Source organism: Macrotis lagotis, chromosome X (genome assembly GCF_037893015.1).
Source record: "Macrotis lagotis isolate mMagLag1 chromosome X, bilby.v1.9.chrom.fasta, whole genome shotgun sequence".
NCBI lineage: Eukaryota > Metazoa > Chordata > Mammalia > Peramelemorphia > Peramelidae > Macrotis > Macrotis lagotis.
This window is the reverse complement of record NC_133666.1, coordinates 684,844,301-684,872,006: the sequence shown is the minus strand read 5'-3', so window position 1 is coordinate 684,872,006 and position 27,706 is coordinate 684,844,301. Positions and strand designations below refer to the sequence as shown.

General features: G+C 45.9%; 1 protein-coding gene across 1 annotated transcript in view; it reads left to right on the top strand.

Annotated features, from left to right (window-relative positions):
- TRPV4 (transient receptor potential cation channel subfamily V member 4) overlaps nt 1–25,072 on the top strand; it is a 59,248-nt gene extending 34,176 nt beyond the window's left edge. Inside the window, exons 2-16 of the mRNA XM_074206124.1 lie at nt 729–1,145; nt 5,928–6,100; nt 6,992–7,144; nt 8,331–8,471; nt 8,603–8,901; nt 10,700–10,879; nt 11,760–11,918; nt 12,261–12,353; nt 14,059–14,132; nt 15,845–16,010; nt 16,518–16,584; nt 17,256–17,572; nt 20,644–20,771; nt 22,629–22,750; nt 23,761–25,072. Coding sequence (XP_074062225.1) covers nt 760–1,145; nt 5,928–6,100; nt 6,992–7,144; nt 8,331–8,471; nt 8,603–8,901; nt 10,700–10,879; nt 11,760–11,918; nt 12,261–12,353; nt 14,059–14,132; nt 15,845–16,010; nt 16,518–16,584; nt 17,256–17,572; nt 20,644–20,771; nt 22,629–22,750; nt 23,761–23,918 — 2,616 coding nt within the window. The 5' untranslated portion in view covers nt 729–759 and the 3' untranslated portion in view covers nt 23,919–25,072. The remainder of the gene's footprint in view (nt 1–728; nt 1,146–5,927; nt 6,101–6,991; nt 7,145–8,330; nt 8,472–8,602; nt 8,902–10,699; nt 10,880–11,759; nt 11,919–12,260; nt 12,354–14,058; nt 14,133–15,844; nt 16,011–16,517; nt 16,585–17,255; nt 17,573–20,643; nt 20,772–22,628; nt 22,751–23,760) is intronic.
- The last annotated feature ends 2,634 nt before the right edge of the window (nt 25,073–27,706 follow it).

Below are 27,706 nucleotides of genomic sequence, written 5' to 3'. Positions count from 1 at the left end.
AAACTGAGGACCAGAGAAGTTAAGATTCATCCAAGATTGCCTAGTTAGTAGGGATCAGAATCAGTATTTGAACCTGGGACAGTATGGCACGTTCATCGGCTTTAAACCCATTGGCCTTCCCCTTCCTGTCCACTGCCTATGTACCTCTTGGCCGGCTCCCAGGGCTGTCCCCTCTCCTTGAGGGGAACTCCACCCTCTTTTTGTCAAGTGTCCAAGTCTGGGGGCTTTCAGGGTGGGTCGTGGGAGATGGCGGGAGGGAGCTGAGTTTTCCTCTAAATGCTGGCATTCCCTTGGTGGATCCTGGCTCTTGGGCTGGGCTCTTGTGATCACTCAGTATTTATAGGTTCTATGAAAGAGGGGCCTGTTCTGTGCCTGCTCCCAGGGCTGGCCCAGCACAACCACATCTAGGAGAGGCCGCCTGTGCCACGGTTGGAGTCCCCTCTAATTACAACGGCTTCTTTGAGACAACAGCCGGCTCTGGCCCCAGCGTCTGCAGACATGGGTTGCCTGGGCAGGGGACCTTTAGCTCAGTCCCCTGGCTCCCTCTTAGGGGGGCCTGGGTGGTCCCAGGCGCTAGCCTCTCCCACAGTAGAAGGGCAGGCTTTCTCCAAAGTCCTGGGTGGCCCTGGGACTGGGCCCTCCCTAACTTGGGAAGTCAATTCCCCACCCCTTCGAGATACTGTTCATCCCCCACCTCCACCTCGGCTTACCTTTCCTTCTTCTTGTAGAGTAAGCCAACAGTGGAACCTGGTGTCAAGCATGACGGATCCTGAAGACCCCCCCAGACCCAGTCCTGGGGAAGCGGGTGAGCCCCCTGGGGATGAGAGTGGACCTTCAGGAGAGACATTTCCTCTCTCCTCCTTGGCCAACTTGTTTGAAGGGGAGGATGGCTCGCCCTCGGCAGGAGGGGAACCGAGCCGTAGCCCACCTGCCCAGGGGGATGCCCGGCAGAACCTGCGCATGAAGTTCCATGGGGCATTCCGCAAGGGCATGCCCAATCCCATGGACCTGCTGGAGTCCACCATTTATGAGTCCTCTGTGGTTCCTGGCCCCAAGAAGGCCCCCATGGACTCTCTCTTTGACTACGGGACCTATCGGCACCACCCCAGCGACAACAACAAACGGCGAAGAAAGAAGATCATGGAGTGAGTATCTCCCTGCCCTCTGACCCAGTGACCCCTTCTTGGGGATGAGGTTGAATCTCTTGGCCCTGGGTACACGGGAAATCGCCCGGATTTAAAGTTGGAGAGGATCAGAGGCGGTTTCATTTTACAAGGAACTAAGACCAAGGGAAAGGAAATGACTTGCCTAAGGTAACTAAGTCATTTCCTTTCCCTTGGTCTTAGCTCCTTGTAAAATGAGTCTTGGCCTCTGATCCTCTCCAACTTTAAATCCGGGCGATTTCCCGTGTACCCAGGGACAAGAGACTTAACCTCAATTTCCCCTTTTGTCAAAGGAAGGGACTGGACTAGATGACCTGAGGTCCCTTCCAGAGCTAGGATTTGATGAGAAAGATAGTGTTCTCTTTCACTGGCCCATTTGGAAGGAAGTCAGAGAAGACAAAATCCTGGTGGGGAGAGGGGTGACTCTTTGCTGCTAGCCCCCCTTTCCTTTCCTCTGGAGACCCCCAGAAGGGAACTTGGAAGGTTATATTGAATACTTGAACTCAGGTCCTCCCAACTCCAAGTCCAGCACTCTATCCACTGGGCCCTAAGGGGGTGGGGAATAAACTGACTGACTTAGTTTCTCCATCTGACAAATGAGAGGGTTGAACCACATAGCTGTACAGCTTTAGATCCTGTGATCTTGTGGGTGGAGGAAGGGGAACTGGGTTCGAGTCATAATTCTCAATTTTCTTATCTCTAAAATGAGAATACAAAACCTCCCTCCCTCCTTTCCCATAGGACTGTTTTGAAGAAAGGTCACTGGGAACACTGTAAAGGTTCATGGGATTTGATCAAATCACGCTGCCAATTAGGGACAAGCCAGGCCTAGAACCCAGGCTTCCTCCTGACTTTTCAATCCTGGGCTCTCTCTGCTCCACCAGACTCATTTATAGAGCAAAAGTGTCTGAATGTTGATGCTAGGATCATGGGAATGAGGAGAACATGAGGAAGAAGCAGAGTTGAAGAGGCAAGCATTTATTAAGAGCTTGCTGTATACTAGGCTAAATCTTAGTTAAGTCTCAGGTATACAAAGAAAATCAAAACCGGTAAGAATGGAGCCGATGTTCTAATGGGGGAGATGGCCTGTTACTAATAGAAGAGATAGGAAGTATAGATGGGTGGTAATCTGAGAGAGGGATGGCATGAGCACTGGGGAAAAGGCCAGGGAAGGTTATGTTCATGACCTTCTGGAAGGCCCAGATGGTGACCTGAGGCAGGTCCATCCTCTCCTGGCCCTGCAGGCCACACCTCTCTGAGGGGCTGAGTTTGAGGGGGAAATGGAATGGTTAGCACTAAGAGATGATCTGTTTGTTCTCTGGCCTACCCCTGCACGACACCCCCCCCCCCCATGGCTGCCATGTGGCTTTCGAGGGACGGCCCTCCAATGCCACTTAACAGACTTGGCTTTGTGAGCATCCCTGGCACTCTTGGCTGCCAGCTGCCCACCCTCTCCAGGTCTACCTCCAACCTGAATGAGACCTGTGTGCTCCTGAGGCCTGGAAGAGGCCCAGGAGGTCACAGCCCTCAGCTCCTCTCTGTAGCTGGCAGCCTCACAAAGACTTATAGATCTCCAGAGCCAGAAGGGCCTTTAGAACATAGAACATCGACTGTCCAGGCTTGGGAGGGGCCTTAGAACAGGAGATGTCAGAGCTGGGGGAAGGGCCTTAGAATAGGGAATGTGGGGCTGGGAAAGACCTCAAATCAGGTGAGTTTTAGTAGGATAATGACTGGTAGAATCAGTGGAGAACCTCTTTGTCTACTCCTTTTATTTTAGAAATTTAAAAAAGCAACCAAAAATCCAAATGAAAAAGCTTAGGCTAATGGAAGATGACTTGACCAAGGTCATACTGCCAGATGGTCATAAGCTGGGTCTAGATCCCAGGTCTCCTAACTCCTAACTCCCTTGTCCTGGGTCTTTCAGTCCCACCAGAATCATTTATGGAAACTGTTGCTATAGTACCAAAGATGCAATGTGGGGGGATAACATTTGATATCTTATTTACATATGATTTGCATATCATTTACATTGATGCTTGCATGGTGCTTTGCCTTGTAGAAATTGTGATTTACATCCTTGAACCTTTCCCTCCCTCAGAAGACTGGAGATTGGTTCAGTTTAGGAAAACAGTCGACTCCTACACACACACACACACACACACACACACACACGTGTGCTTCGTTGCTCTCCAGGAATGTCCCCCTGGGGGTGAGGCCACCTGATTTAGTCAGAAACTCCTAGGGGGTGGAGCAGAGAGTCTTTCGGCCTTGTTCATCTGCCTTCCATTTTGGGGGCTGGGGAAGAGGGGGAGCAGGAGCCTTGGTTGCTGAAGATCCCTTTTAGAATGAGCTTAGGATCCAGAGTCTGGGAACTGGGGACCGACCTTCACCGCTGTTCCAGTGAGATTGATCGTCACCCCATTCCTCTCTGCTGTCAGAATTCAGAGCAGGGGAGAGAGACCTGTGGGGTTGATGAGTTTCTCATTTGACAGATAGGGAAACTGAGGCCCAGAGAGGAGAGGCAGTTTGCCCAAGGTCACTCAAGAACAAAACTGAAACTTGAACCCTTGTCATCTGGCCCCTAAGAAGTGCTTTACTCCAAGGCCAACAATGGAGCCCGTTCTGTGTCTGTCTCTAGGCCAGGGCCAGCTCTGCCTCACTGGTTTCTGGGAACTAACACACAGGTGGCTTGGGGCTGTTCCTGCTGTGTCCACACTAGGCTGCCTTCCCAGCTGCGTCAGGGAGGCGGGACGAGGGAGCATACCCCGGGCATGTGGGCAGGCCTGGCGAACATGGGTGTTGCTTACTGGGTGTGAGGAGTGGGGTCTGGGTCTGGGAAAAAAACACTGGCGGGCCCAGCTTTCCCATTCAGCCAATGGCAGGGCCTCATTCTGGGGTCTACATATGGGTATGTGTTTCTGGGGATATATTTATTTTTATATGTATGTATATTTATATATACATTTACATATGTTTATATGGTGTGTGTGTGTGTGTGTGTGTGTGTGTGTGTGTGTGTAGAGAATAATGTGAGGACTGCTCCCTTAGCCATGAGTCCACCTCACCTTGGATCTTGGTCCTCTGCTGATTAAAAATTCACTTCCTTCCTGGGCCTCTATTTCCTCATCTGTAAAAATACTTGCAGCACCTAACTTGCTGCAGCTCAAAGCAAGCCACACATGTTTATTAAGCACTTACTGCATACCGTCATAGTAAAAGGCAGTCCCTGTCCTCAGGGAGCTTCTATTCTGCCAAATGAAAAATTGGGGATTATTTTTGCTGGACTCTGTAGTGCTTTGTATACATTTCCATGACTATGATGATTATCTCTTGTTCTCTCTTCCCTCCCCCACTTCTGTCCTTTTTACTGTATTCCTAAATCATTCTGCCTCCGCTCTTTGCCTTGGGTCTACTTTACAAAGTGGATCTGCCTTTGGATGGTGGAATAGAAGCTCCCTGAGGGCTCTGCTTCCCCCAGAGGGGAACTTTGCATGGCCTAGAGCCAGCGAGAACCGAGTTTCTTCCCTCTTCCCCTCTATCCCTCTTTTCCTCCCTCCCTTCCTCCTTTCCTCCCTTCCTTCCTTCCTCCCTTCCCTCCTTCCTCCTTCCTTCCTTCCTTCCTCCCTCCCTTCCTTCCTTCCTTCCTCCTTTCCCTCCTTCCTTCCTTCCTCCCTCCCTTCCTTCCTTCCTTCCTCCTTTCCCTCCTTCCTTCCTTCCTCCCTCCCTCCTTCCTTCCTTCCTTCCTCCCTCCCTCCCTCCTTTCTTCCCTCCTTCCTTCCCTCCTCCCTCCCTCCCTCCTTCCTTTCTTCCCTCCCTCCTTCCTTCCTTCCCTCCTTCCTTCCTTCCTTCCTCCCTCCTCCTTCCTTCCTCCTTCCCTCCCTTCCTCCCTTCCTTCCTCCCTTCCTCCCTGTCTTGTCTTTGCAGCTCTTAGGTTGGGTCTTCCTATGTGATTCTCCCTTTCTCTTCCTTGTTCTTTCTCTTGTGTTTACTATAATAATAGTCATAATAATAATAATAGACAATCATAATCCTGTAGTCATAACACTATTGTGAGAAAAGAGCATCTAGTCCAGCTCCTTCATTTTGCAGAGAAAGAAACTGAGGCCCAAAGTAGTGAAGTGACTTGTCCAAGGTCACACAGAGCTGGGCTTCTTGAACCCCAATCTTGCGCTTTTGCCAATGCACCATGATACACCTCCCTCCCCTCCATTTCAGTGACACCAATCCTGGGTTGTGGTGGTGTAAATACGTTTGTTTCCATTTTACAGATAAGGAAATTGAGACTTAGAGAGGTGAACTTAGTTGTCCATGATGATGCAATCAGTAAGTAGTGGACCTGGTATTACAATCTGGGTCTCCTAACTCCAAGTGAGGATTACTCTGCCTGACAGAGATCTGTTTCTCTCCTGTCTTTGTGTGCTTTCCTCTTCTCATTGTCTCTCTCTCCCTCCCCTCCTCTCTCTCTGATCTTTCTCTCCTTTCCCTTTCTCTTGATCAGTCTCTCTCCATCTGTCTCCATCTTTGTCTCAGTTTCCCCATCTGCTCCAAACATGCTCCACATTTCTCCTCATTTAGACGTTTTTCTCTCCTTCCCCCCATCAGGTGTCTCCCATCCCTTCCCCTCTGGCTGTTCATTCAGACCCCCCTGGGCAGACCACCTGAAGTGAAGGCCAAAGTTGGTGAAATCTCTTTACGGAGGAGGCGTGAGACCCTGTGACATCCCCCACAGGGGCTCAGCAAAAACCCCCCATTCTCCCTTTCTAGGAAGGATCCCCAGAGCACCAAAGCCACAGCTCCTGATCCACCCCCCATTCTCAAAGTCTTCAACCGACCCATTCTTTTTGACATCGTGTCCCGAGGTTCCACAGCTGACCTGGATGGGTTACTCTCCTTCCTGCTCACCCATAAGAAGCGTCTGACAGATGAGGAATTTCGGGGTGAGCTGGGGGAAGGGGCTACATGATAAGAGCAGAGGGGCTGGATTTGAAGCTCGAGGTTGCTGCCTCCCTCCCTTATGTTCAACTTTTCCAGGTTGGAACTTCCCTTCCCTCTTCCCCTCCCCGATTTTTTCTGCCTGTGGCCCCCCTATCCCCCACCCGCAGGTCTCCCTAGTCCAGTAAATTCCTAGACAGAGCTCACACTCTTTAGAAACTGAGGTTCAGCTTGGCCCCCCAGAGAACAGGATCAGGAACAATCAGGGATCGTTGCTAAATCTATGCAAAAACATAGATTTTGGTTTGATGTCAGAAATGGAAGCGTGCGTATACGCACACACACACAAACACACAACACACACATACACAAACACACACACACAAATAGTTGCCATAAAGTAGACTGGGATGTCCTGGAAATGGTGGTACCTCCTCCCTGGGGATCTTCTGCTGAAGCTGAACAACCAATTGAGGGGTATTTTCCAGTGGTAATTCTTGTTTGGGAGTGGGTTGGATGAGATCACCTTTAAAGTCCCTACTATCAATGATGCTCATTCTCTGAACCAGAGCTCAGGTATCTTGACCCCCAAAGCAGGGCTTTTCCCATTGCTCCTTACTAATTAATACCTTATATTTGTATATCATTTGCTTTCCAAAGCACTTCATAGTTTGGCTGGGCGTGCATCATCATCCCCAGTCCACATGAGCCCCATTGGTTGACTGGGGCGCAAAGGGGGTAGACTGTCTTGCTGAAGGGCAATAGCCAATGCAGGGAAGGTCTGGGTTCTAGGTCTCCCTCCCCCCTCCCAGAGAAGTTTATTCCATTCTACCATGCTTCCCTGCCCCCACCAGTTTTGGGGCACCTGCTCATCTTGATCCTTTCTATACTTTCAGAACCTTCCACAGGGAAGACGTGTTTGCCTAAAGCCCTGTTGAATCTCAGTGGTGGACACAATGACACCATCCCAGTGCTCCTGGACATTGCTGAGCGTACTGGTAACATGAGAGAGTTCATTAACTCACCTTTCCGAGATGTCTACTACAGAGGTAGGGACCCTTGAGCTGGGTAGGGAGGGAGGGGCTAGGGGTAGTATACCACTTTTTTTGACCATTTATCTCCCCAGATTTTCTGGGCTACCTTGTTTTTTTTTGTTTTTGTGTTTTGCAAGGCAATGAGGTTAAGTGACTTGCCCAAGGTCACATAGGTAATTATCAAATGTCTGAGTTAGGATTTGAACTCAGGTCCTCCTAACTCCAGGGCTGGTGCTCTATCAACTGCGCCACCTAACTGAGTCTGAGCTACCTTGAAACTAAGCTCTCTATTCAAAGGAGGGGAAAGTTGAAAGAACAGAGACAGTGAATCCATCCAATTCAAAAAGGCAGCAAGGATTGAATGAATGAATGCATGAATGAATTAATGAAAATACACCAACTTCAAGAAATTCAACTGCACCAAATGTGATACTCAGTAATGAGAGCACAAATAGAAATGCAAAGAGAGATCTTATCTTTGAGGAAGCTATATTCCAATAGAGGGAGACCACATAGCTAAGTGGTAGCCAGGGACCAGCTGAGTCCCAGGGAACTCTGATCCTGAAATTGTGATCCAAAGGCCAATGTTTCAATCCTGGCTCAGCTGCTTACTACCTATATGACCTCAGGCAAATCACTTAATCTCTTTGGGACTCAGTTTCCACATCTGTTGAATGAGGGGTACAGATTAACTGACTTCAGAGGACCCTTCTCAAGCCAAATCTATGATCCCACAATGTGGGTGAATGGAACTTGTCCATTGGGCTTTTTGGGGGGACTTAGTGCCTTGGGGCACCTGTGCTAAAGAGGTGCAGGCCAGGTCCCCTCCCCACCCTGACATCATACACTGGACACATGAGGAGTCATATTTCCTATGTGTGTGTGTGTGTGTGTGTGTGTGTGTGTGTGTGTGTATGGGATTGCTTTCTAAAAAAATAAAACTGTCCAAGTTTTAATTGGAAACAATTGGAAGTTGTTCAGAGTAGTGAGCTTCCCATCACTGGAGGATTCAGGCAAAGTCTGGATGGCCATGACCCTTATCATACAGGGGATTCTGTATTGGGTGGGAGGTTGGACTTGACCTCTAGTGTCCCTTTCTCTGGACTCTTAGGGTCTTTAGTTCTTTGTTCCAGGGGTGGGAAAGAAGGGAAGAGGGATGTTGCAGTCCCAAGACTCTTGGTGATATCCCTATTGGTCTTAGGTCAGACTGCCTTACACATTGCCATTGAACGTCGCTGCAAACACTATGTGGAGCTCCTGGTGACTCAAGGTGCTGATGTTCATGCGCAGGCCCGTGGGCGTTTTTTCCAGCCCAAAGATGAGGGTGGCTACTTCTACTTTGGTAAAGGAGGGGTTCAGTTGAGGAAGAGCTGGGAGGGGGCAAGTTTGGAGGGATGCTCAGCCAAACTGAGCCAGATTTCAGTTCTATCCCTCATCACAAACACAGCTCATAGTTCTGCCTTCCCCCATCAGGTGAACTTCCTTTGTCCCTGGCAGCGTGTACTAACCAGCCCCACATTGTCAACTACCTGACGGAGAACCCTCATAAGAAGGCAGACATGCGGCGTCAGGACTCCCGGGGCAACACGGTGCTGCATGCTCTCGTCGCTATTGCTGACAACACACGGGAGAATACCAAGTTCGTCACCAAGATGTATGATCTCTTGCTCATTAAGTGTGCCAAACTTTTTTCCGAGAGTAACCTGGAGGCAGTGGTCAATAATGATGGCCTTTCACCCCTGATGATGGCTGCCAAGACGGGCAAGATTGGGGTGAGTGACCATGAAATGCACGTTCATCGAATGTTTTAAAGTTTGCAAAGTTATTTGTATGCCTAGTTCTGAAATCTCACCTAATCCCAAACTACCCCACAAATGGTCAAGGCATTTTTTGGGTCAGTATCCATTCAAAACTCTGGTTCAGGAGCCCCCACCAGTGTGTTGGCTTTTACCTGCCAACCAGAGAACATAAGTGATCAAAACAGTTATTTAACCAAATAGTATAGCAAATTAAATAACAATAAAAACTTTTGCTTCATCATGTACACATGGGATATATTTCACATAGAGGTATAGGGATAAATGCATATATGTAAGTGTGTGTGTGTGTGTGTGTGTGTGTGTGTGTGTGTGTGTGTTCTTTTAGTTTGTTACAGGGAATGGTTCATTGAGTGAAGTGGGGAGTATATTCAGAAATAAGAGAGATGTGAACATAATATATGGATAGGTCACAGGTAGAGAGCCCATACGATCACATCACACAGCTACTAGACAGTGCAGTGGCTAGAGAGCTGGACCTGAATTTAGGAAGACCTGAGTTTAAATCTAGCCTCAGTCACTGACTAGTTTTGTGATGACAAAGTTCATTTATCACATGATAAAGTTCATAACACTGCTTCGGCCCCAGCACCATGTTCTGAGGCCCCTCCCCGCTCTGACATTCTAGGTGGCCCCCGCACTATTGTCTGAGCTTTTACCCCAACTCTTATTACCAGCTAATATTTAATGATACATTTCTATTCCTCCAGCCATCTTTAGGTATAGCAGCCGAGTTTATCTGTTCAATGCTGCCACCTGCTGTTTCTTCCCCCTATTCTCAACTGCCTTAGTTCAACAGGGATGGAAGGGAGGAAGGAAGGAGGGAGGGAGGAAGGTGGGAAGGAAGGAAGGAAAGAAGGAAGGAAGGAAGGAAGGAGGGATGGAAGGAAGGAAGGAAGGAAGGAAGGAAGGAAGGAAGGAAGGAAGGAAGGAGGGATGGAAGGAAGGAAGGAAGGAAGGAAGGAAGGAAGGAAGGAAGGGAGGAAGGGAGGAGGGAGGGAGGGAGGAAGGGAGGAAGGGAGGAAGGGAGGAGGGAGGGAGGAAGGGAGGAAGGAAGGAAGGGAGGAGGGAGGGAGGAAGGGAGGAAGGAAGGAAGGAAGGAAGGAAGGAAGGAAGGAAGGGAGGAAGGGAGGAGGGAGGGAGGGAGGAAGGGAGGAAGGGAGGAAGGGAGGAGGGAGGGAGGAAGGGAGGAAGGAAGGAAGGGAGGAGGGAGGGAGGAAGGGAGGAAGGAAGGAAGGAAGGAAGGAAGAAGGGAAAGTGAGACAAACACATTCTAGCAGAAAACATCAAATAGAGGAGCATGATGACTAGGGAAGGGAATTTGGGTTTGGGAAATCACAGAGATGTACCATAGGATCATAGATTTAGACATTTTCTGTTCTAAGACCCCTTTCAGCTCTGAAATCCCCTGTTCTGAGGCCCCTCCCAGTCCTGACATTCCTTATTCTAGGTTTCCTTCCAATTCTGGCAATCTATGGTGGTATTGGGGATATTTGCAGTATTTCAATGCTCTTCCACTAAGCTCATATTATCAATGACATTATAAGGCTCTTGTCATGATGCCCATGGGGCATCTCACATAGGTGAACCCAGTGTCCTGTGATGCCTTCACAACCCATTCAGGCTCCCTTGCACTCATACAAATGGGTTTGGCAAGGATGGGAAGGGGAAAGGTGAGCAGGAGATTTTGGTCACTGAATCCTCAGGTTTTCCTAGGAGATATCTTCCCTCCCCCATGTCCTTCCCCTTACAGATTTTCCAGCACATTATCCGTCGGGAGGTGATGGATGAGGATGCGAGACATCTGTCCCGCAAGTTCAAGGACTGGGCGTATGGACCTGTGTACTCATCTCTCTATGACCTCTCCTCACTGGACACCTGTGGAGAGGAGTCCTCTGTTCTGGAGATTCTTGTATATAACAGCAAGATTGAGGTGAGGCCCTGCTGGCCCACTGGAACTAACTTGGGTTAAGACTAGGGCCTGAGAGAAGGGAGCAGAAGCTCCTGGATATTGGAATCCTGGGTTCAAATCCTGGATAAGTCTTTTCTCCTTCTCCAGTCCTCATGCTTCTTATGAGGAGTTAGAGAGATTCAAAAGTCCTATATTGCACCAAAGTCTATGAATCTACTCTGTCCAAGACCCTTGGAAGGGTCTCCAAAGACATTAACTCTAATATTCTGGAATAGCCACCAGAAGCAAGGTCCAGAAAGTGTCTTAGGTGCCACTTGACTCATTAGAAGGTGACTCTCTTGGAGGCAGGCATTATTTTACTTTTCCTTGAATTACCCATGCTTACAATGTCCAGCATATAGGAGATGCTTAATAGATGTTTATTGATTAATTGATGGAAGAGGGAATCCTGACTCATGGGAAAGAGACTAGCTTGATGTCTAAGGGTGGCCAGCTTTTGGAGAGAGGGGAAAAGAGAAGGAAAGGAAAGGCTATTCCAGAAGCCAGGGGCTAGATTAGCAAAGGAATGGTGGCAGGAGGATCTGAAAAGTAGTAAAGAGTCATTGAGAATTCCAGTTTGGCTGAAGTAGCTGATACATGTAGAAGAGCACTGGAAGGCTGATGAAATTGGACCTTGAAGGCTGGGCAAAGGAGGGTAGAGTCTCTTCTTGGCCTGACCTAGATCTCTGGAGAGCTTTAGGGAAGAGATTAATGGAAATTGTCCACCTGGTGGGAAAGACCCCTGGTTCTGAATGAACCCAAGAATATTGTAATTGGTCTGGTTCTAGATCTGGGAAATGGGGCCAGCCCGGGGCACTATCCTTTCCCTTATTCTTCTTTCAACCTCACCCCCCCCACCCAGAACCGCCATGAGATGTTGGCCGTGGAGCCGATCAATGAGCTGCTTCGGGACAAATGGCGCAAGTTTGGAGCTGTCTCCTTCTACATCAGTGTTGTCTCTTATCTGTGCGCCATGATCATCTTTACCCTCACTGCCTACCACCAGCCCTTGGAGGGCACTGTGAGTTCACAGGCTGCCCCAGGGTCAGGGTGGGTACCTGATTCAATCCGTTGACCAACCAAATATGTGGAATTTTTTCAGGGAATGAATGCCATTGGTGTTGGAAGAGGTCATTCTCATGTGGATAAAACCTCAGGTTTTTTAAAACTATCCTTGGCTTTGCCCAAGAAGCCAGCCTGGGACAGCCCAAGCTGCTAGATTTCCAGCAGAGCAAGGGACCAAGTAAAATAGACTTATGCAAGGGAAGCCTTGGAGGCTGTGGGAACATCTGCTCCTAGAGAAGGTTGGGGTTACTGGGGCAGCTGTCTGATGGTAGCTCTGCCTCTCTCCTGCTCTCTCCAGCCCCCATATCCATACCGCACAACCGTGGACTACTTACGCCTTGCCGGAGAGATCATCACTCTTTCTACTGGAGTCATATTCTTTCTCTCTAGTGTGAGTGCAGAGTTCTCCCCCTCATCCCTCTTCTTTCCCTGACTCCCCCTTCTCCCCATTTCTTTTCTCCTTTTTTCTCCCCTGCTTCCTTCTCCCCCTCTTGTTCCTTGTTCTTCTTCCCTTTTTTCCTCCTTTATCTCTCACATTTCTTTATTCTCCTTCCCTGTTTTTCTCCGTTTCCTCTTCTTCCTTTTCTCTCTTCTTCCTCTCCCTTCCATTCATTTGTCCTCCCTTCTTTTTCTCCTACTTTTTCTTCCCTTCCTCCTTTTTCTTTTTCTTTTTGTTTTCCAAGGCAATGGGGTTAAGTGTTTTGCCTAAGGTCACACAGTTAAAATACTTATCTGACAGATTTGAACTCAGGTCCTCCTGATGCTAGGGCTGGTATTCTAACTACCACCTAGCTGCCCCTATTTGTCTTTTTTTTTTTTAGGTTTTTGCAAGGCAAATGGGGTTAAGTGGCTTACCCAAGGCCACACAGCTAGGGAATTATTGTCTGAGACCAGATTTGAACCCTGGTACTCCTTTATCCACTACACCACCTAGCCGCCCCATTTGTCTTTTTCTTAAGGAGTAACATAAAGCCCTCATCACATATTTGAAAGACTTCACATTGAAGAAGGGCCAATTTTTTTTTGGCTTGACCCAAGAAGAAAGAGTTAGGAACGATGGAAGTTACTGAGAGGCCCATCTGGACTGTATGTAGGGAAAGTTGACTACCAGCAGGAGCTCCTTAAAGTATTCTCAACAAATAGTCAACTAACTTTTTTTCAGAAACTCTTTAACAGGGCCTTGTAATTGTGGAGGAGGGACTTTTTTTTAAGGATGGGTTGAATTGGCTGAACCATGAGATTCTTTCCTTTATGGGATTTTGCCAAAGAGAATGGGTTTCTTATCAGTGGAGATTTTTGACTGAAGGTGGTTGACCAGTCATCCACTATGTTACAGAGAAAATATTTGTCTTGCTTGAATAATACGGCTTCTGAGCCCCCTCCAGTTTTCAAATTGTATGTTTTCTTTCTTTTCCAAGTCTCTCTTATTTTTCCTTTTGTGTCCTCCCCATCTCTACTTAAAGGTGACATAATGGTTAGAACACTGGTCTTGGAGTCAGGATGACCTGACTTCTAGTCCCACCTTAAATACATGCTATGGGATCCTGGGAAACTTAACCTCTCTTAGCCTCTGTGGGCTTTACTTACCTCATCTATAAAATGAAGAGGCCAGGACCCTGGACAAATCACTTTACCCTATTTGCCTCAGTTTCCCCATTTGTAAAATGAGAGGGAGAAGGAAATAACAAACCACTCAAATACCTTTCCCAAGAAAACCCTAAATGGAGCCATGAAGAGACTCCATTGAAAAACATGCTATGGGATCCTGGGAAACTTAACCTCTTTTAGCCTCTGTGGGCTTTACTTATCTCATCTATAAAACGAAGAGATTTCGATTTTATAGCTTCTAAAGTGCCATCTATTACCCCATCACTTAATATATTTGTTGTTGCTGTTAAATCACGTCTGACTCTTCATGACCTCATTGGAGTTTTCTTGGCAAGGATACCAGAGTGTTTGCCATCTCCAGCTCATGTTTCAGATGAGGAAACCGAGGCAAATAGGGGACTAAGTGATTTACCCAGGGTCACACAGCTACTAAGTGCTTGAGGTATAGTAATAAATCCTGGTTGACTGACTTCATTTCTCCTTCACAGATCAAAGACCTTTTCATGAAGAAGTGTCCCGGGGTGAATTCATTATTCATTGATGGCTCCTTCCAATTGCTCTAGTAAGTTCCAGGATGGACATCCTTGGGAGTACAATGATCTCTATTTTTCCAACATGGATAATGAATACTGGTTCATGGAATATTTTGGTAGAGTCCACTGTTGTATATGGCTTTCCAGTTTCCAAAGAATTGGATGAAATACATTCATTCCCCTAGACAAAATACATTGCCCTTTGATCCAGTTTCATCTAACTAACCCTACTATGTGTGGGCAAGGGGTACCTAGACAAAGGAAACAAAAGCAGCAGATGCTTTATGTTAGGATCCTGCAGTTCCCCACCCAGTACTGACCATCAGTTCCCCCACATAGTAGCTATGTGGATTTGTGTCTTCACTAATTGAATGTAGGCCTTTTGAGGATAAAGTGTTTTTTATTGGTTTTTGTATTTATATTATATATGCTTTATTTATCAAGAATTTAATGTGTGCCAAACTCTGTTAATAGAAAGAAAAATGTTGGTTGATTGTTTGGGTTGATTATATATGTCAGATAATGAGGACCATTGCATGATGATGGTGGTGGTGGTGGTGGTGGTGGTGACCACTAGTATTTATATACCCATATAAGGTTTTGAAAAGGATTTTAGATATTAACTCATTTGATCCTTACAATTCTGGTAGATAGATACTTTTATTCTCCCCATTTTACAGATGAGCAAACAGGCGCCTAGAGGTTAGGTTACTTACCTAGGGTGTCAGCCATTAAGTGTGTTAGGCAAGATTTGAACTCAGGTCTTCCTGACTCCCAAGCACTGTGAGACCTAGATGTCCCAGCATCTTGGATTTTCAGTTTTGCTTCTTCAGAATTAGTATGGTATGGCAACTTGAGTTCTGGAGTTGAGGGCACGAGGACATGGATTCACATCCCACCTCTGACCTTTGCTGATTCTGCAATGTTAAAATAGGGGATAATAACGTTTCTGGGATCTATCTCAGAGGAAGTGGTGACACCTGCAAAGCCTATAGAAATTGTTCTGTCATTTTTCAATTGTGTCTGACTCTTCGTGGCTCCATTTAGGGTTTCCTTGGGAAAGGTATTTGAGTGGTTTGTTATTTCCTTCTCCCTCTCATTTTACAAATGGGGAAACTGAGGCAAATAGGGTAAAGTGATTTGTCCAGGGTCACATAGCTAATAAATATCTGAGGCTGGAAGGCTGATGGGCTTCATGGCTCCATGTTCAGCTCTCTGTGCACTATGGTGCCACCTAGCGATATCTATAGAAATAGCAGCTCTGGTTATGATTTTCTGCAAAGTTTTGGTTGCTTCCTATTCAGTCTTCCTCACTTTCTCCCACTACATCCTGGTGGACAAACAAGAGACATATGGGTAATTCTCTAAAGGGAAGAAAGAGGCAGTTGTCGGAGGAAGTTTCATCTGAGCTCGAGCCTGGACACCCACAGAACTATAGTAGGGACACACAATCTACTCTTGGAAGATAGATAGGTTGGCACCATGGACATGAGTAGAGGACCAGAATTCAAATCCCAGCTTTTTTGTTGACTAGATGAGTGACTCAAGGCAAGTAAGTTCCTCTCTCTGAGCCTCAGTTTCTCCCCAAGAGAGGGAATTGGACTAGCAGATCTCCAAGTCCTCCCCAGCTCTTTATTTTATGAGTGGTCCATTTCTTGGGCTCAGGAGTGGGACCTAGGACAGGTTCATGGTGGTCTTTGGTTAGGCTTGCCCAGTAATTCATTCCCTCTGTTCTCCCCAGTTTTATTTACTCGGTGCTGGTGATCGTCTCTGCTGGATTGTACCTGGCGGGAATTGAAGCCTACCTAGCAGTCATGGTCTTCGCTCTGGTTCTGGGGTGGATGAATGCCCTCTACTTCACTCGGGGGTTGAAGCTGACGGGGACCTACAGCATTATGATCCAGAAGGTGGGCTGGGGCCCAGGTCTGTGTGACCATGTAGTCTGTGGGATCATGTAGCAGCTAGGTGGTGGAGTGATTAGAACATCCGGCAGGGAGGCCAGAAAAGCCGGGCTCGAATTCCTTCTCAGACATTCGCTAGCTGTATGACCCTGAACCAGTCAGTTCCCTTGTAGGAACCTCAGTTTCTCCAGTCCCCAAATGAGACTGGTAAGAATAACTAGCTCTTATTATCTGTCACTAGGTGGTTCATTGAATTGGGCAATGTAGAAGAAGCACACACCTGGGGGAAAGGGAGACACACTTTTTTTTTGGGGGGGGGGGTTTGCAAGGCAGTGTGACTTGCCCAAGGTCACACAGTTAGGTAATTATTAAATCTCTGAGGCTGATTTTGAACTCAGGTCCTCCTGACTCCAGGGCTGCTGCTCTGTCCACTGTGTCACCCAGCTGCCCCCAAAGAGAGACACACTTTTAAATCTCCTTTCTTTCCCTTCACATCTTGGCTGGATATCTCAGATCCTGTTCAAAGACCTTTTCCGTTTCCTGCTGGTCTATCTGCTCTTCATGATTGGCTACGCTTCAGGTAGGTTCTGGATTAACAGGAGTGGCTTGGAGGATGGGGATCACAAAGAGCCAGAAAGGAGTTCTTTGGGGACTGGCTTGCCTTCCAGTTGGCAGTTCCAGTAATGGAACTGGTATTGCATTTGGAAACAGAGGACCTGTTTTCAAATCTTAGCATCTGCCCATTTACTGTTTATGTCACCTTTGGCAAGTCATACCTTGATTTTCCAATCTGTAAAATGATTTATAATCTGTGAATCTGGATATCATAGGATCATAGATCCAGAGGTAAGGGACCTCAAGGGTCACTGAGTCTCAGCTCCCTCATTTAACTGATGGGGAAACTAAAACTCAATGATTTTCTAAGGTCACAAAAGTGAATGTCTCAGTCTTCCTGATTCCAAGTCCTACCTGTTGTAAATTTGGGACTGAATTGAATAACCTGTAAGGTCCATTACAGTTCTAAATCTGTAACCTTTAGATCAGTGGTGTACAGTTAGATGTGCTACCCAGGTAAGTTGTCTCTCTCTGCTGGCTGGGGAATTTTAGCTAGAAATCAATGGCTTGAGGTTGGTCTAGTCTCTCCCCCACCCCAAAGGGGTCTGGGAATTTGGGAGCTCCAGAGACCCCTAGGAATAAGATGGAAGGTCCTCTGAAACCTTAGTCACTGGTTCTTGCTCATTGCTTCCCCAGCTCTGGTCTCACTGCTGAACCCATGCCCAACTAATGTCATCTGCAATGAGGACCATTCCAACTGCACCATCCCCAGCTACCCATCCTGCCGGGACAGCCAGACCTTCAGCACCTTCCTCCTGGACCTCTTCAAGCTGACCATTGGCATGGGTGATCTGGAGATGCTGAGCAGCGCCAAGTACCCAGTGGTCTTCATCATCCTGTTGGTCACTTACATCATCCTCACCTTTGTGTTGCTGCTGAACATGTTGATTGCTCTCATGGGGGAGACAGTGGGCCAGGTGTCCAAGGAGAGTAAGCACATCTGGAAGCTACAGGTGGGGGGAGCTGCCAGAGTCCAACCTTGGGCCTTGGGAATCAGGGGATCTAGGCCTGAGAATCTAGAGACATAGGCTCAAGGGGTTGGATATCTGGAGCCTAGGCATCAGGAAGGATGGATCTTGAAAGATTGGGGAGATGAGTCTTTAAAGTCTGAAGGGATGAATCTGGGGAGGCTGGAGATTTGACCTGGGGATATATATACATGTATACATGTATATGGTATCTGGGACACTATCCTGAGCACAGGGAAGGGAAAAGAAATATGATTTAGGGTTGGAGAGGACCATAGAGATGCCTTCTATAAAGGGAAAAGTCCTTGTGTCTTGGAAGTTAGGAGAACCTGGGATTCTGGAGCCCTGGGTTCTAGTACTACCTCAGTTCCTAACTTACTGACTCTTGGGACTAGGCATTTTTTTCTTCCAAAGCCTCAGTTTTCTCATCTATAAAATGGGGGATGTTTCCCCTGCGCAATTTACACCCTAGGGTTGCTGTGAAGGATCATATGAGACAATGATGTGAAAGGACTTTAAAAAGTTAAAAGCTACTATGACTTCTAAGAAACCAGAGGCCCCAAATAAGAGAGGCTCTAGATTCCAATCCAGTTGGGCCATTTATTATGTGATGTTGCATAAGTTATTTTCTCTCTCTGAGCCTCAATTTCCTCATGTATGAAATAAAGGAGTTGAGCTGGATGGTTTCTAAGGGCCTTTAAGTCTGTAACTCTCTGTACCTCAGTTTACCCAGATGTATAATGAGGGAGTAGGGGTAGGTAACCTGAGGTCCTTCCTAGCTCTACTCTGTGTTTTTGATCCATGATAGCTGGAAGGGGGCAGGACCTGAAAGTAGCACAATGACCAGAATTGACGTTTGCTCTGAGAGAGTAATAATTCTCCCCATGCTGGCTAATCCAACCCTTAATGTTCAGTGACTTCTGAATGGACAGTAGAGGTGGTAGTAGAGGGAATGAAACCTGTGAAGTCAAGGGATCTCCCAGTTGGTCTCCCCACAACTCAGTGCATGGGTCACAGGGGACCCTCCTGACCTTGATGTCTACAGAAATGGGTCTACTCTCTCTTAACCCTTCAAGGACTAGATTGGCCACTTCTTAGCCTTTGAGTGGATCCTTCACCTCTCTAGGTCTTGATTTTCTCATCTGTCTAATGGAGAGAACATTCTTTACTCACTTTGTATATTCTTATCTGAGGCCCCTAACAAATCTGCCATTTTAGATTCCAAGGCATCTTCCAATTGTCATATTTTCTAGTTTCTTTTTTAAGCCTTTTCCAGTTCTTCCATTCTAATGCTTCGAGGAGTCTTCAAGCTCTCCCATTCTTGCTTGAAGGAATCTTTAGCCTTCCCATTCTATAGTCTGTGTTCTAAGGAATCTTTAACTCTTTCATTCTACAGTCTGTGTACTAAAGAATCTTTGACTTTTATTCTATGGTCTATGTTTTTTGTTTTTTATTTTAGGTTTTTGCAAGGCAATGGGGTTAAGTGGCTTGCCCAAGGCCACACAGCTAGGTCATTATTAAGTGTCTGAGGTCGGATTTGAACTCAGGTCCTCCTGACTCCAGGGCCGGTGCTCTATCCACTGCGCCACCTAGCTGCCCCTATGATCTAGGTTTTAAGGAGTTTTTAGCTCTTTCATTCTATACCTTATATTCTGAGGACTCTTTGACTCTTCCATTTCATGGTCTGTGTTCTATGGAAAGATCTGCCTCAACCAGAAAGCACTGTGTATGTGCAGACTCTGATAACTGTCATGTTTTCTTGTTCCAGTCAACCATTCTCCCCCACAATACTCCCTGAAAGTATCCTCTTGTGAGCAGATCAACAGGCCTAGGTATTTCTTCTGTAAGGTTAAGAAACTCTCCACAAGGGGGCGGCTAGGTGGCGCAGTGGATAGAGCACCGGCCCTGGAGTCAGGAGGACCTGGGTTCAAATCCGGCCTCAGACACTTAATAATGGCCTAGCTGTGTGGCCTTGGGCAAGCCACTTAACCCCATTTGCCTTGCAAAAACCTAAAAAAAAAACCCTCCACAAACCCCAAAACTGCCTTGTAGAGACTTCTAATGACCTTCATTCTGATGCAGAGGAAGGAGCTTTCTTTTTTTTAATTTTAATTTGATTTTAATATTTATTCTCTTTTTGTACAATTTTTTTTATACATTAATAAAATATTCTTGTTTAAGAGTAAACAGAATACCCCTCCCCCACAAAATATAGACTCGAAAGAGCTTTCTTAATGGTAAGCAGAGGACCTCACTTACACAGTGAGTCACTTTTTACCGTACCTCAGTTTCCTAGTTTGTAATATAAGGGGTTTGGACCAGATGGTCTCTGACATCTTATACTATGTCCTAAAGACATTTCCAGATCTGACATTTTGTTCTATGTTATAAAATCTCTTTCAGTTCTAAGATTTAGTATCTGTACTCTTAGGCCCCCATTGACTTAGAACCCATTGTTCTAACATTCCTTCAAGCTCTAATATTTTAGGCTGTTGGTCCTAAGGGCCCTTTCCAGTCCAAACATTCTATGTTCTAAGGTCTCTTTTGGCACTAATATTCTGTGATCTATGTTCTCAAGCTCCTTCTGGTCCTGTCATTCTACCTGTTAAGGTGACTTCCAGTTCTAATAACTTTAGTTTTGGCCCCTTCTGGCTGTTGTAGTCTGTATTTTTGTCTTAAGGTCTCAAGATTTTTAGTTCTATGTTCTAAAGTTTTCACTGCTATTCTCTGTTCTATTTTTCTGAGGCTCTTTCTAGCTCTGGTTCTGTGTTCTAAAGACTTACCGGGGTCAATGGTCTCTTGATTAAAGACTTTTACAGCTGTAAATTCTCTGATCTTTGTTCATTGGGACCACCCAGAAGGCATGGAAGCCTCATGGGACCTCCTTTTCATTTCTTTCTTGGTCTTGCTGTTTCTTCCAAGTGTAGTATTGGTATTTCTCAGGTGAAGGGCTGATTTAACTAAGCTTTTAATTAGGGTGGAGCTATTAATTAGGGTGGAGGAAACAAAGGCCTGATGGTTCTTTTTCTCTCTCCTTCTTCCTCTCCCCTCCAAAGTGGGCTACCACCATCTTGGATATTGAGCGTTCTTTCCCGGTGTTTGTGAGGAAGGCATTCCGCTCTGGGGAAATGGTCACCGTGGGCAAGAGTTCAGATGGCACACCAGACCGGAGATGGTGTTTCAGGTAACTGCTCTTCCCCACTGCTATCAGGACAGCCTATAGGGGGATCTGGTTGGGAACATCTGTGTTGCACATGCCTAGGTCAGGTCACCATGATGCTCTACCATGATGCTTCTGGCTGTCCACACCTGATCATAGTTTAGTTTATTACAAATTATATGTTTATTTTTAATGACATTTGCTTTCCTTTGTAGTCCTCCACATTTTATTTTATGCATTTAAAAACATGAGAAGGGGGGCATAAGGCTTCAGTAGATTTTTCCAAGTTGAAAAACATTCTAAAAAATATTTTGTTCTCTCCATAAGTATTTGATCATGTTTGTTTTCTTTTTCTTTATCAGTGTATTGGTGTTCTTTCCTCTTTTATTTTAATCAAAATGATTAATTAGTCATTGCATATATAAAACTCCTCTGGGTGCTAGTCCCTAGACCAGGTGCTGTGAGAGACCACATGTACATGTATAAATATATCTACAAGATTTCTTGGGATACTGAGTCATTTTGGGCACAGCAGCACTAACTAAACAAAAGAAATCAATGCATTGGTTATGTTTGATATATGCCCCATGTCATAACGATAGTTTATCACCCCTTAACGCCCTGCATCAAACTTGGTAATCCACCACCTCTTGACTGAGAGTAGGGAGCCTGGAAAAAGCCGACCTATGCCCACACCATTCCTGTTGTCCGTCACTTCTTGGCTGTGTATAGGGAGCCTAGAAGAGGCATTGTGCTTCAGGGAAAGAGCCATAGTTTTGAAGGCAGAGTAGAAGGTGGCCTAGTGGAAAGCTTGAAGCCAGAGATCTGTGAGTCACATATATCACCACAGTTACTTACTCCCTGTGTGGGCAAATCACCACCTCAGTGGGCTTCAGTTCTTTGTGAAATGAGGAGGATAGACTCCAAGGACTCATCCACTCCAGAATGCTGATGTTAGCCCTCTGGGTCAGAGTCCAGCTTGCCTCTTGCTCCTTAGAGAACTGTGACTTTTTTTTTAGTTTTTGCAAGTCAGTGGGGTTAAGTGGCTTGCCCAAGGCCACACAGCTAGGTCATTATTAAGTGTCTGAGACAGGATTTGAACCCAGGTCCTCCTGACTCCAGGGCTGGTGCTCTATCCACTGCACCACCTAGCCACCCCCTGAGAACTGTGACTTTGAAAGCCCTTCATGATGCCCCTCCCCACTAATTCCTCTCCACTTTTCTGGCTTACTCCTCTCCATGTTCCCTCTGATATCCTTAAAGATGATTCTTTATAGCTGAGGTTCCATTTCTCAGTTCCAAGTGTTTTCACTTGCTGTTCCAACCCATGCTAGGAGCACCCTTCCTCCTTGTCTCTGTCTCCAAATCTCACCTAAAAGAAGCCTTACATTCTTTCCCTTCTATTTCAGAGTGAGACTACTCCCAAATTATCCTCCACGTATATCTGGTTTGTACATAATTGTTTGCATGTGGTCTCCCCCATTCCATAATCATCATCTTCAATCAATCAACAAACATTTATTGGGGGCAGCTAGGTGGTGTGGTGGACAGAAGGTCGGATCTGGAGTTGGGAAGACATGAGTTCAAATCCAGTTTTAGGCACTTACTGGCTGCATAATCCTCAGCAAGTCATATCCCCTCTGTCTCAGTTTCCTCATCTGTAAAATGAAGTTAATGATAGCTCCAACCTCCCAGAGCTGTTGTGAGGATCAGACGAGATATTACTTGTAAGGTGCTTTGCTAATCTTCAAATGCTATTTGAATAGGATCTTGGAAAGAAATGTCTGAGCTGGGCATTGACCCAAGGGAAGGAGGAAGTTGCTTTTGGAGGGAAAAGAGACTAGCAGATGATGAGGCTTTCATTTGGTTCTGACCTCCTAGGGTTGATGAAGTGAATTGGTCTCACTGGAACCAAAATCTGGGCATCATTAATGAAGATCCAGGCAAGAATGAGACCTATCAGTATTATGGTTTCTCGCACACCGTGGGCCGCCTCCGCCGGGGTGAGTAGAGGGGGTTGAGGAGGAGATGGAGAGGACGCAGGGTCTCAGAAGAAGGGGATCTTTTTCTAACTTGATTTCCTAGTGTAGGAGCAAGAGAACCAAAGTCTAGAATTCTGATCTTTCCCTTTTCCACTGACTTGGATGGTTCTGCTCCCTCTTTGGTCATCAGCTTCCTTATCTCTGGAAAGGGGCTCAAGATCAGGACTTCTTAACTTGGGGTCCACAGACCTTCCCCCCACCACCCCAAGTGGTTCATGGAGATATTTCAGAGAACTTAGATGGGGAAAAGATTACGCCATTATTTTCTCTGATTAATCCTTTGTGTTCTATTTTCCTGTGCTTAAAACCATGATTCTGAGAAGAGGAATATAGGCCAAAGGAGGTTGGGACAAGAATGGGGAAGAACCCCTGGGCTAAGATCACCAGGATCCATCATTTTCTGTTCTAAAGCTGTTCCCAACTCTGACATTCCCCGTTCTAAGGGTCCTCCCAGCTCCGATATCCAATGTTATAATTACCCTCCTAGTTATGCCATTCTCAGTTCTAAGAGCCACCCCAACTTGACATTCTCTGTTCTAAGTTTCCTCCCAATTCTAGCATATTGAGATTCATTCCTATTCTAAAATTCTATGTTTTAACCTACGTTCTAAGCTTCAACATACTCTGTGTTCTAAAGTCCCATTCAGTTCTACATTCTATATCATATATTCTAACATGTCATGCTCTGAGGTCCCTTATAACTCTAAAATTCTATGAATTGACATTTGAAGTTCTAAGGACCCTTTCAAATCTGTCTTATATTCTAGGATCAGGGTTCTCATGTTCTGGGCTCTTTAATTTACATTCTAGGTTCTTCAATTCTAACATTCTGTAAGTCTATAACCAAATTATTTTGCCTCCCTCTGGTGACTCACCTAGCCTCCTCCACTCTGATCCTCAAGGAGTCTTGCTTCTTCTATTCCTCTCCCCATGCCAATAGCCCTCCCTCTGTGTGTGTGTTTTCTCTCCAGATCGCTGGTCCACGGTGGTACCTCGGGTTGTGGAGCTGAACAAGAACACCCACTCAGAGGATGTGGTAGTGCCCTTGGATCATATGGGCACTTCTGCTGCCCCTACTCATAGACAGAGCTACCCTCATAACTGGAGGACAGAAGATGCCCCACTTTAGTGGGGCCCTGGGTGCCATGGGGAGGGGCCCAGCCAGGAACTCCAGCACCTGCTGTGACTGGCTGGCATGGAAAGGATCGAGGGCTTCCCTGCCATCAGCCAGACCTGTTGGCTCCTGCTTAGCCCTAGCACTTCCCTGGATAGTCTGCCTATTGGCACCCTTTTTGCACTAGGGTTCGCCAGTATTTCCAAGGGAAGCTTCCACTGGTGGCTTCCTGAGTTTCCTGGCTCCAAACAAGTCTTTTGTTGACTTCAAAGATGTCCAGTCGAAGAGAGGTCCAATAATACCCTGCATTGGAGGGAAGGACTGTGTCATAGTGTTGAGTTGTATCATCTCTGGCAGAGTCAACTGGGGGTTGTGGTCAAGGTCAGATCATAGTACAGTGGAAAGAAAGCCTGGAGTTGGAGAGCTCCCTAGCTCTGGTATGTTCCATCTGTGTGACTTTGGACAAGTCATTTTTCTCCCTCAGGTTCTTCTGTAAAATAAGGGATTGGGCTAGATGACTTCTGAGGATCCTTCCAGCTGTAAACCCTATGAACCTATGACCCTCTCTTGTTCACTTATGAACCCTGACCCATGTTCACACTCCCATCAGATCCTAGGTGCAGCAGGTAAGGTTAAGCAAAGAAAAGAAGGTGAATGGTTTTAAGTAGAGGTCAGAAATGGAAGGCTCCAGCCCCTTTGGTCCTTGAAGAGACCACCCCCTCCTCTTACTCCCGTGGAGTTCTACCAGTCAGTATGGTATGACCAGTGAAGAAGGAGCACCTTGTGCTCCAGTCAGCTACAGGGAGGCAGTTCCCACCCTTGCCCCAGCCCTGGTCAACCTTTCATTCTATTATTTATTTGCTCTTCTCTAGCTCAGGAAGGAAGTTCATGGCTAAGGGCAGGAGGTCTCAGAAAATCTTCCTAGCTACAGGACCCAGCCCGGCCCTACTGGTACCAACCCCATGTCCTAATGTTCACCTTTCAACATGTTATAAGCACAGCTGATGGCTTTGCTTAAGAGCCAGGGAATTTCAGAGGGCAAGGACTGTGTTCTGGATGGTTCCTGGGACAGGGTGGGAAGGTATTCAATAAATATTAGTTTATGATGATGTTAATATTGGTTATAATGGTGGTGTGTTAGGATTGGAATAACAGCAATAGGGATGATTATTAAGGGGGATGATATGGTGGGATGGGGATGGGGAAATGGAATGAAGAAAATGGAAATTGGAGGTGATGGAATGAAGAATGGAAACTGAGATATAGGCATAAGAATGTGGGTGGGGATTGGTGTTAGAAATGATGATAACTAGGATATGAGGTGGAGATGGGAACTGATATGATTGGAGAGGGCATTGCAACGAGAACTGAGACCATGGGGATAGGAAGGATAATGAAGAATGGTGGAAATGAGGATAACAACTGGCATAATCATCATAGTAGTGATGGGGATGAGATGGCAATGGAGTAGGAGTGGGAATATGGTGTTGGAGATGGAAATGGGAAATGAGATGATGGAGGTGAATATAGACATGGAAAATGGGTTGATGGTGATGGCTGTGATTTGGATGAGTATGGTAAGTGGGACAACAGAAAGGGTGGATGGGAACTGGTGGATGTTAGTGTTCTCTCAAACCCTTAGACTAAGCTTAAGAGATGCATTGGGAGTTTACTGAAATCCCAAGACTAGAACCTTGCATCCTAAGGAACTTAGATTTTCTAATGTTCTTCATTTTATAATTTAAAAAACTCAGACCACAGGACAGGAAATAGAAGAGGTTAGAATTCAATCCTAGAGCCTCTATCTTCAAATTTTAATTATCTCCACTGTACCCAGCTGACTCTTCATGCTTTCTGCGTTGTGTGTCTTTGTGCTATTGAATAATACAGACGTGCAGATGTATATCTGTCTATATGAGTATAACCATGTATATATGTGCCTGTCCTTTTGGGGTTGTTTTTTAGTCACATCTGACTCTTTATGACCCCATTTGGAATTTTCTACTGGGGTGCTTTGTCATTTCCTTCTCCAGCTCATTTTAAAGATGAGAAAACTGAAGCAAATAGAGTTAAGTGACTTGCCCAGGGTCACATAGCCAGGAAGTGTCAGAGGTCAGATTTGAATTCATGAAAAGAAGTCTTCCCAGTTCTCTGCCTAGGTGTTCTATTCACTGCACCACCTAACTTCTCATGCCTGTCTTTATGTATTTCTAAATTTATTTATGAATGTATATGTGCCTGTTGGTGTAATATATGTGTATATATGTCTTTGTCTCTGTTGCATGCTCTCTCTCTCTCTCTCTCTCTCTCTCTCTCTCTCTCTCTCTCTCGGAAGAAGTGAGTAACATCTAGTCCAGGGTCTTGCTTGGAGTTACCAGGAATCTGATTCCCCCCTTCCCATGTGTGGATGACTGTATGAGCAACTCTCTTCAGATCCCACCTCCTGGGGTTCCCCAGGGACATTTCTAATTATTAGTTACCTAAGTGGCTGAAGCGGCTCCCAGATTTTTTTGGGGGGTCTGTTTTTTGGGGTCTGATTTTCTAATCTAACTCCCAGGAAAATGACTTTGACTGGAGCTATGTCTGAAATCTCCTGAAGGAGAAGGTCAGTGGTTAGGTGAAGAATGTAATGGTCATATTTTCCTAATGACTATAGAAGAGTTGCATTGGGCATTTCCCTGATGAGAACCTCATCATTCACTTAGGAAAAAGTAAGCAGATGAAGAATGCTCAGTGTTAAGATTATGGTGTGCATTTGGAAGGACAAATAATTGAGCTTGTCCATCAGTTTATGTAGCGTGGACCAATGATGATGCAGATGGAGAATGAGCCAGGCTCATAGTGAACAGGAAAAGGAACCTGGGCTGGTTTGAAAATTTAGTTGTTCTAATGACTCCTAGCTCCCTAAAGCCAAAAGTCTATCCTTTTTTAAAATTTTTTTATTGTTATCCTTAGTTTTTACATCACTTTCCTTTCCAAATAAATCTTGATTTACTTCTGCTTCTATCCCTCATAACAAAGAAAAACAACAGGAAAAAGAAAAGTGCTTCAGCAAAACCCACCAACCATCATCAAATAAGCATTTACTAAGTGCCTATTGCATACCAGGGACTGGTCTAATGATATAAAGAAAGGTAAATACATCCTGTGACTTCAAGGGGGTTCATTACCTAATAGGAAAGGTTCAAACAACAGAAGGACAAGATAAATTGGGGGTAGTCAACAGCAAAAAGGCACAGCATTAATGGGTCTGAGAAAGATTGTACTGAGTTTTGAAAGAAGCCAGGAAGAATAGTCCAGGCCTGAGATTCATCCAGTGGCAATGCCTGGACTTGGTGATGAGTGTTTTATGTCAGGAGTGACAAGGGAGTGTCATGGATCACAGATTATATGGAAGGGAAGTAAGGTGTAAGTAGACAAGGAAAGGAAAGGACTAGATTACGAGGGACTTGGAAAGACTTATGAAAGATTTTAGATTTGAACCTGGAAGTAAAGTGGAATAAATGTTTTTTGGATAGGGAAGTGAGCTTTAAAACGATCATGTTGGTAGCTGAAAGGGCAGTGATGAACTGAAGTGGGGAAAAGCTTGAGGTAGATGGACTAACTAAAAAGGGATTTATTTTTTGATAGACCTGCCTCAGGGTGCTGGCTATGTGAGTGGAGAGAAGGGGCCATCGATGAGAGATGTCATAGTAGAAGCAAGACTTGAATGGGGAGAGGGAGAGGGAACATGAGAAAGAAGAGTCAAGGATGTTACCCACTTTTCAAGCCTGTGTAACTCATAGAGAATGGGGGTACCTTTG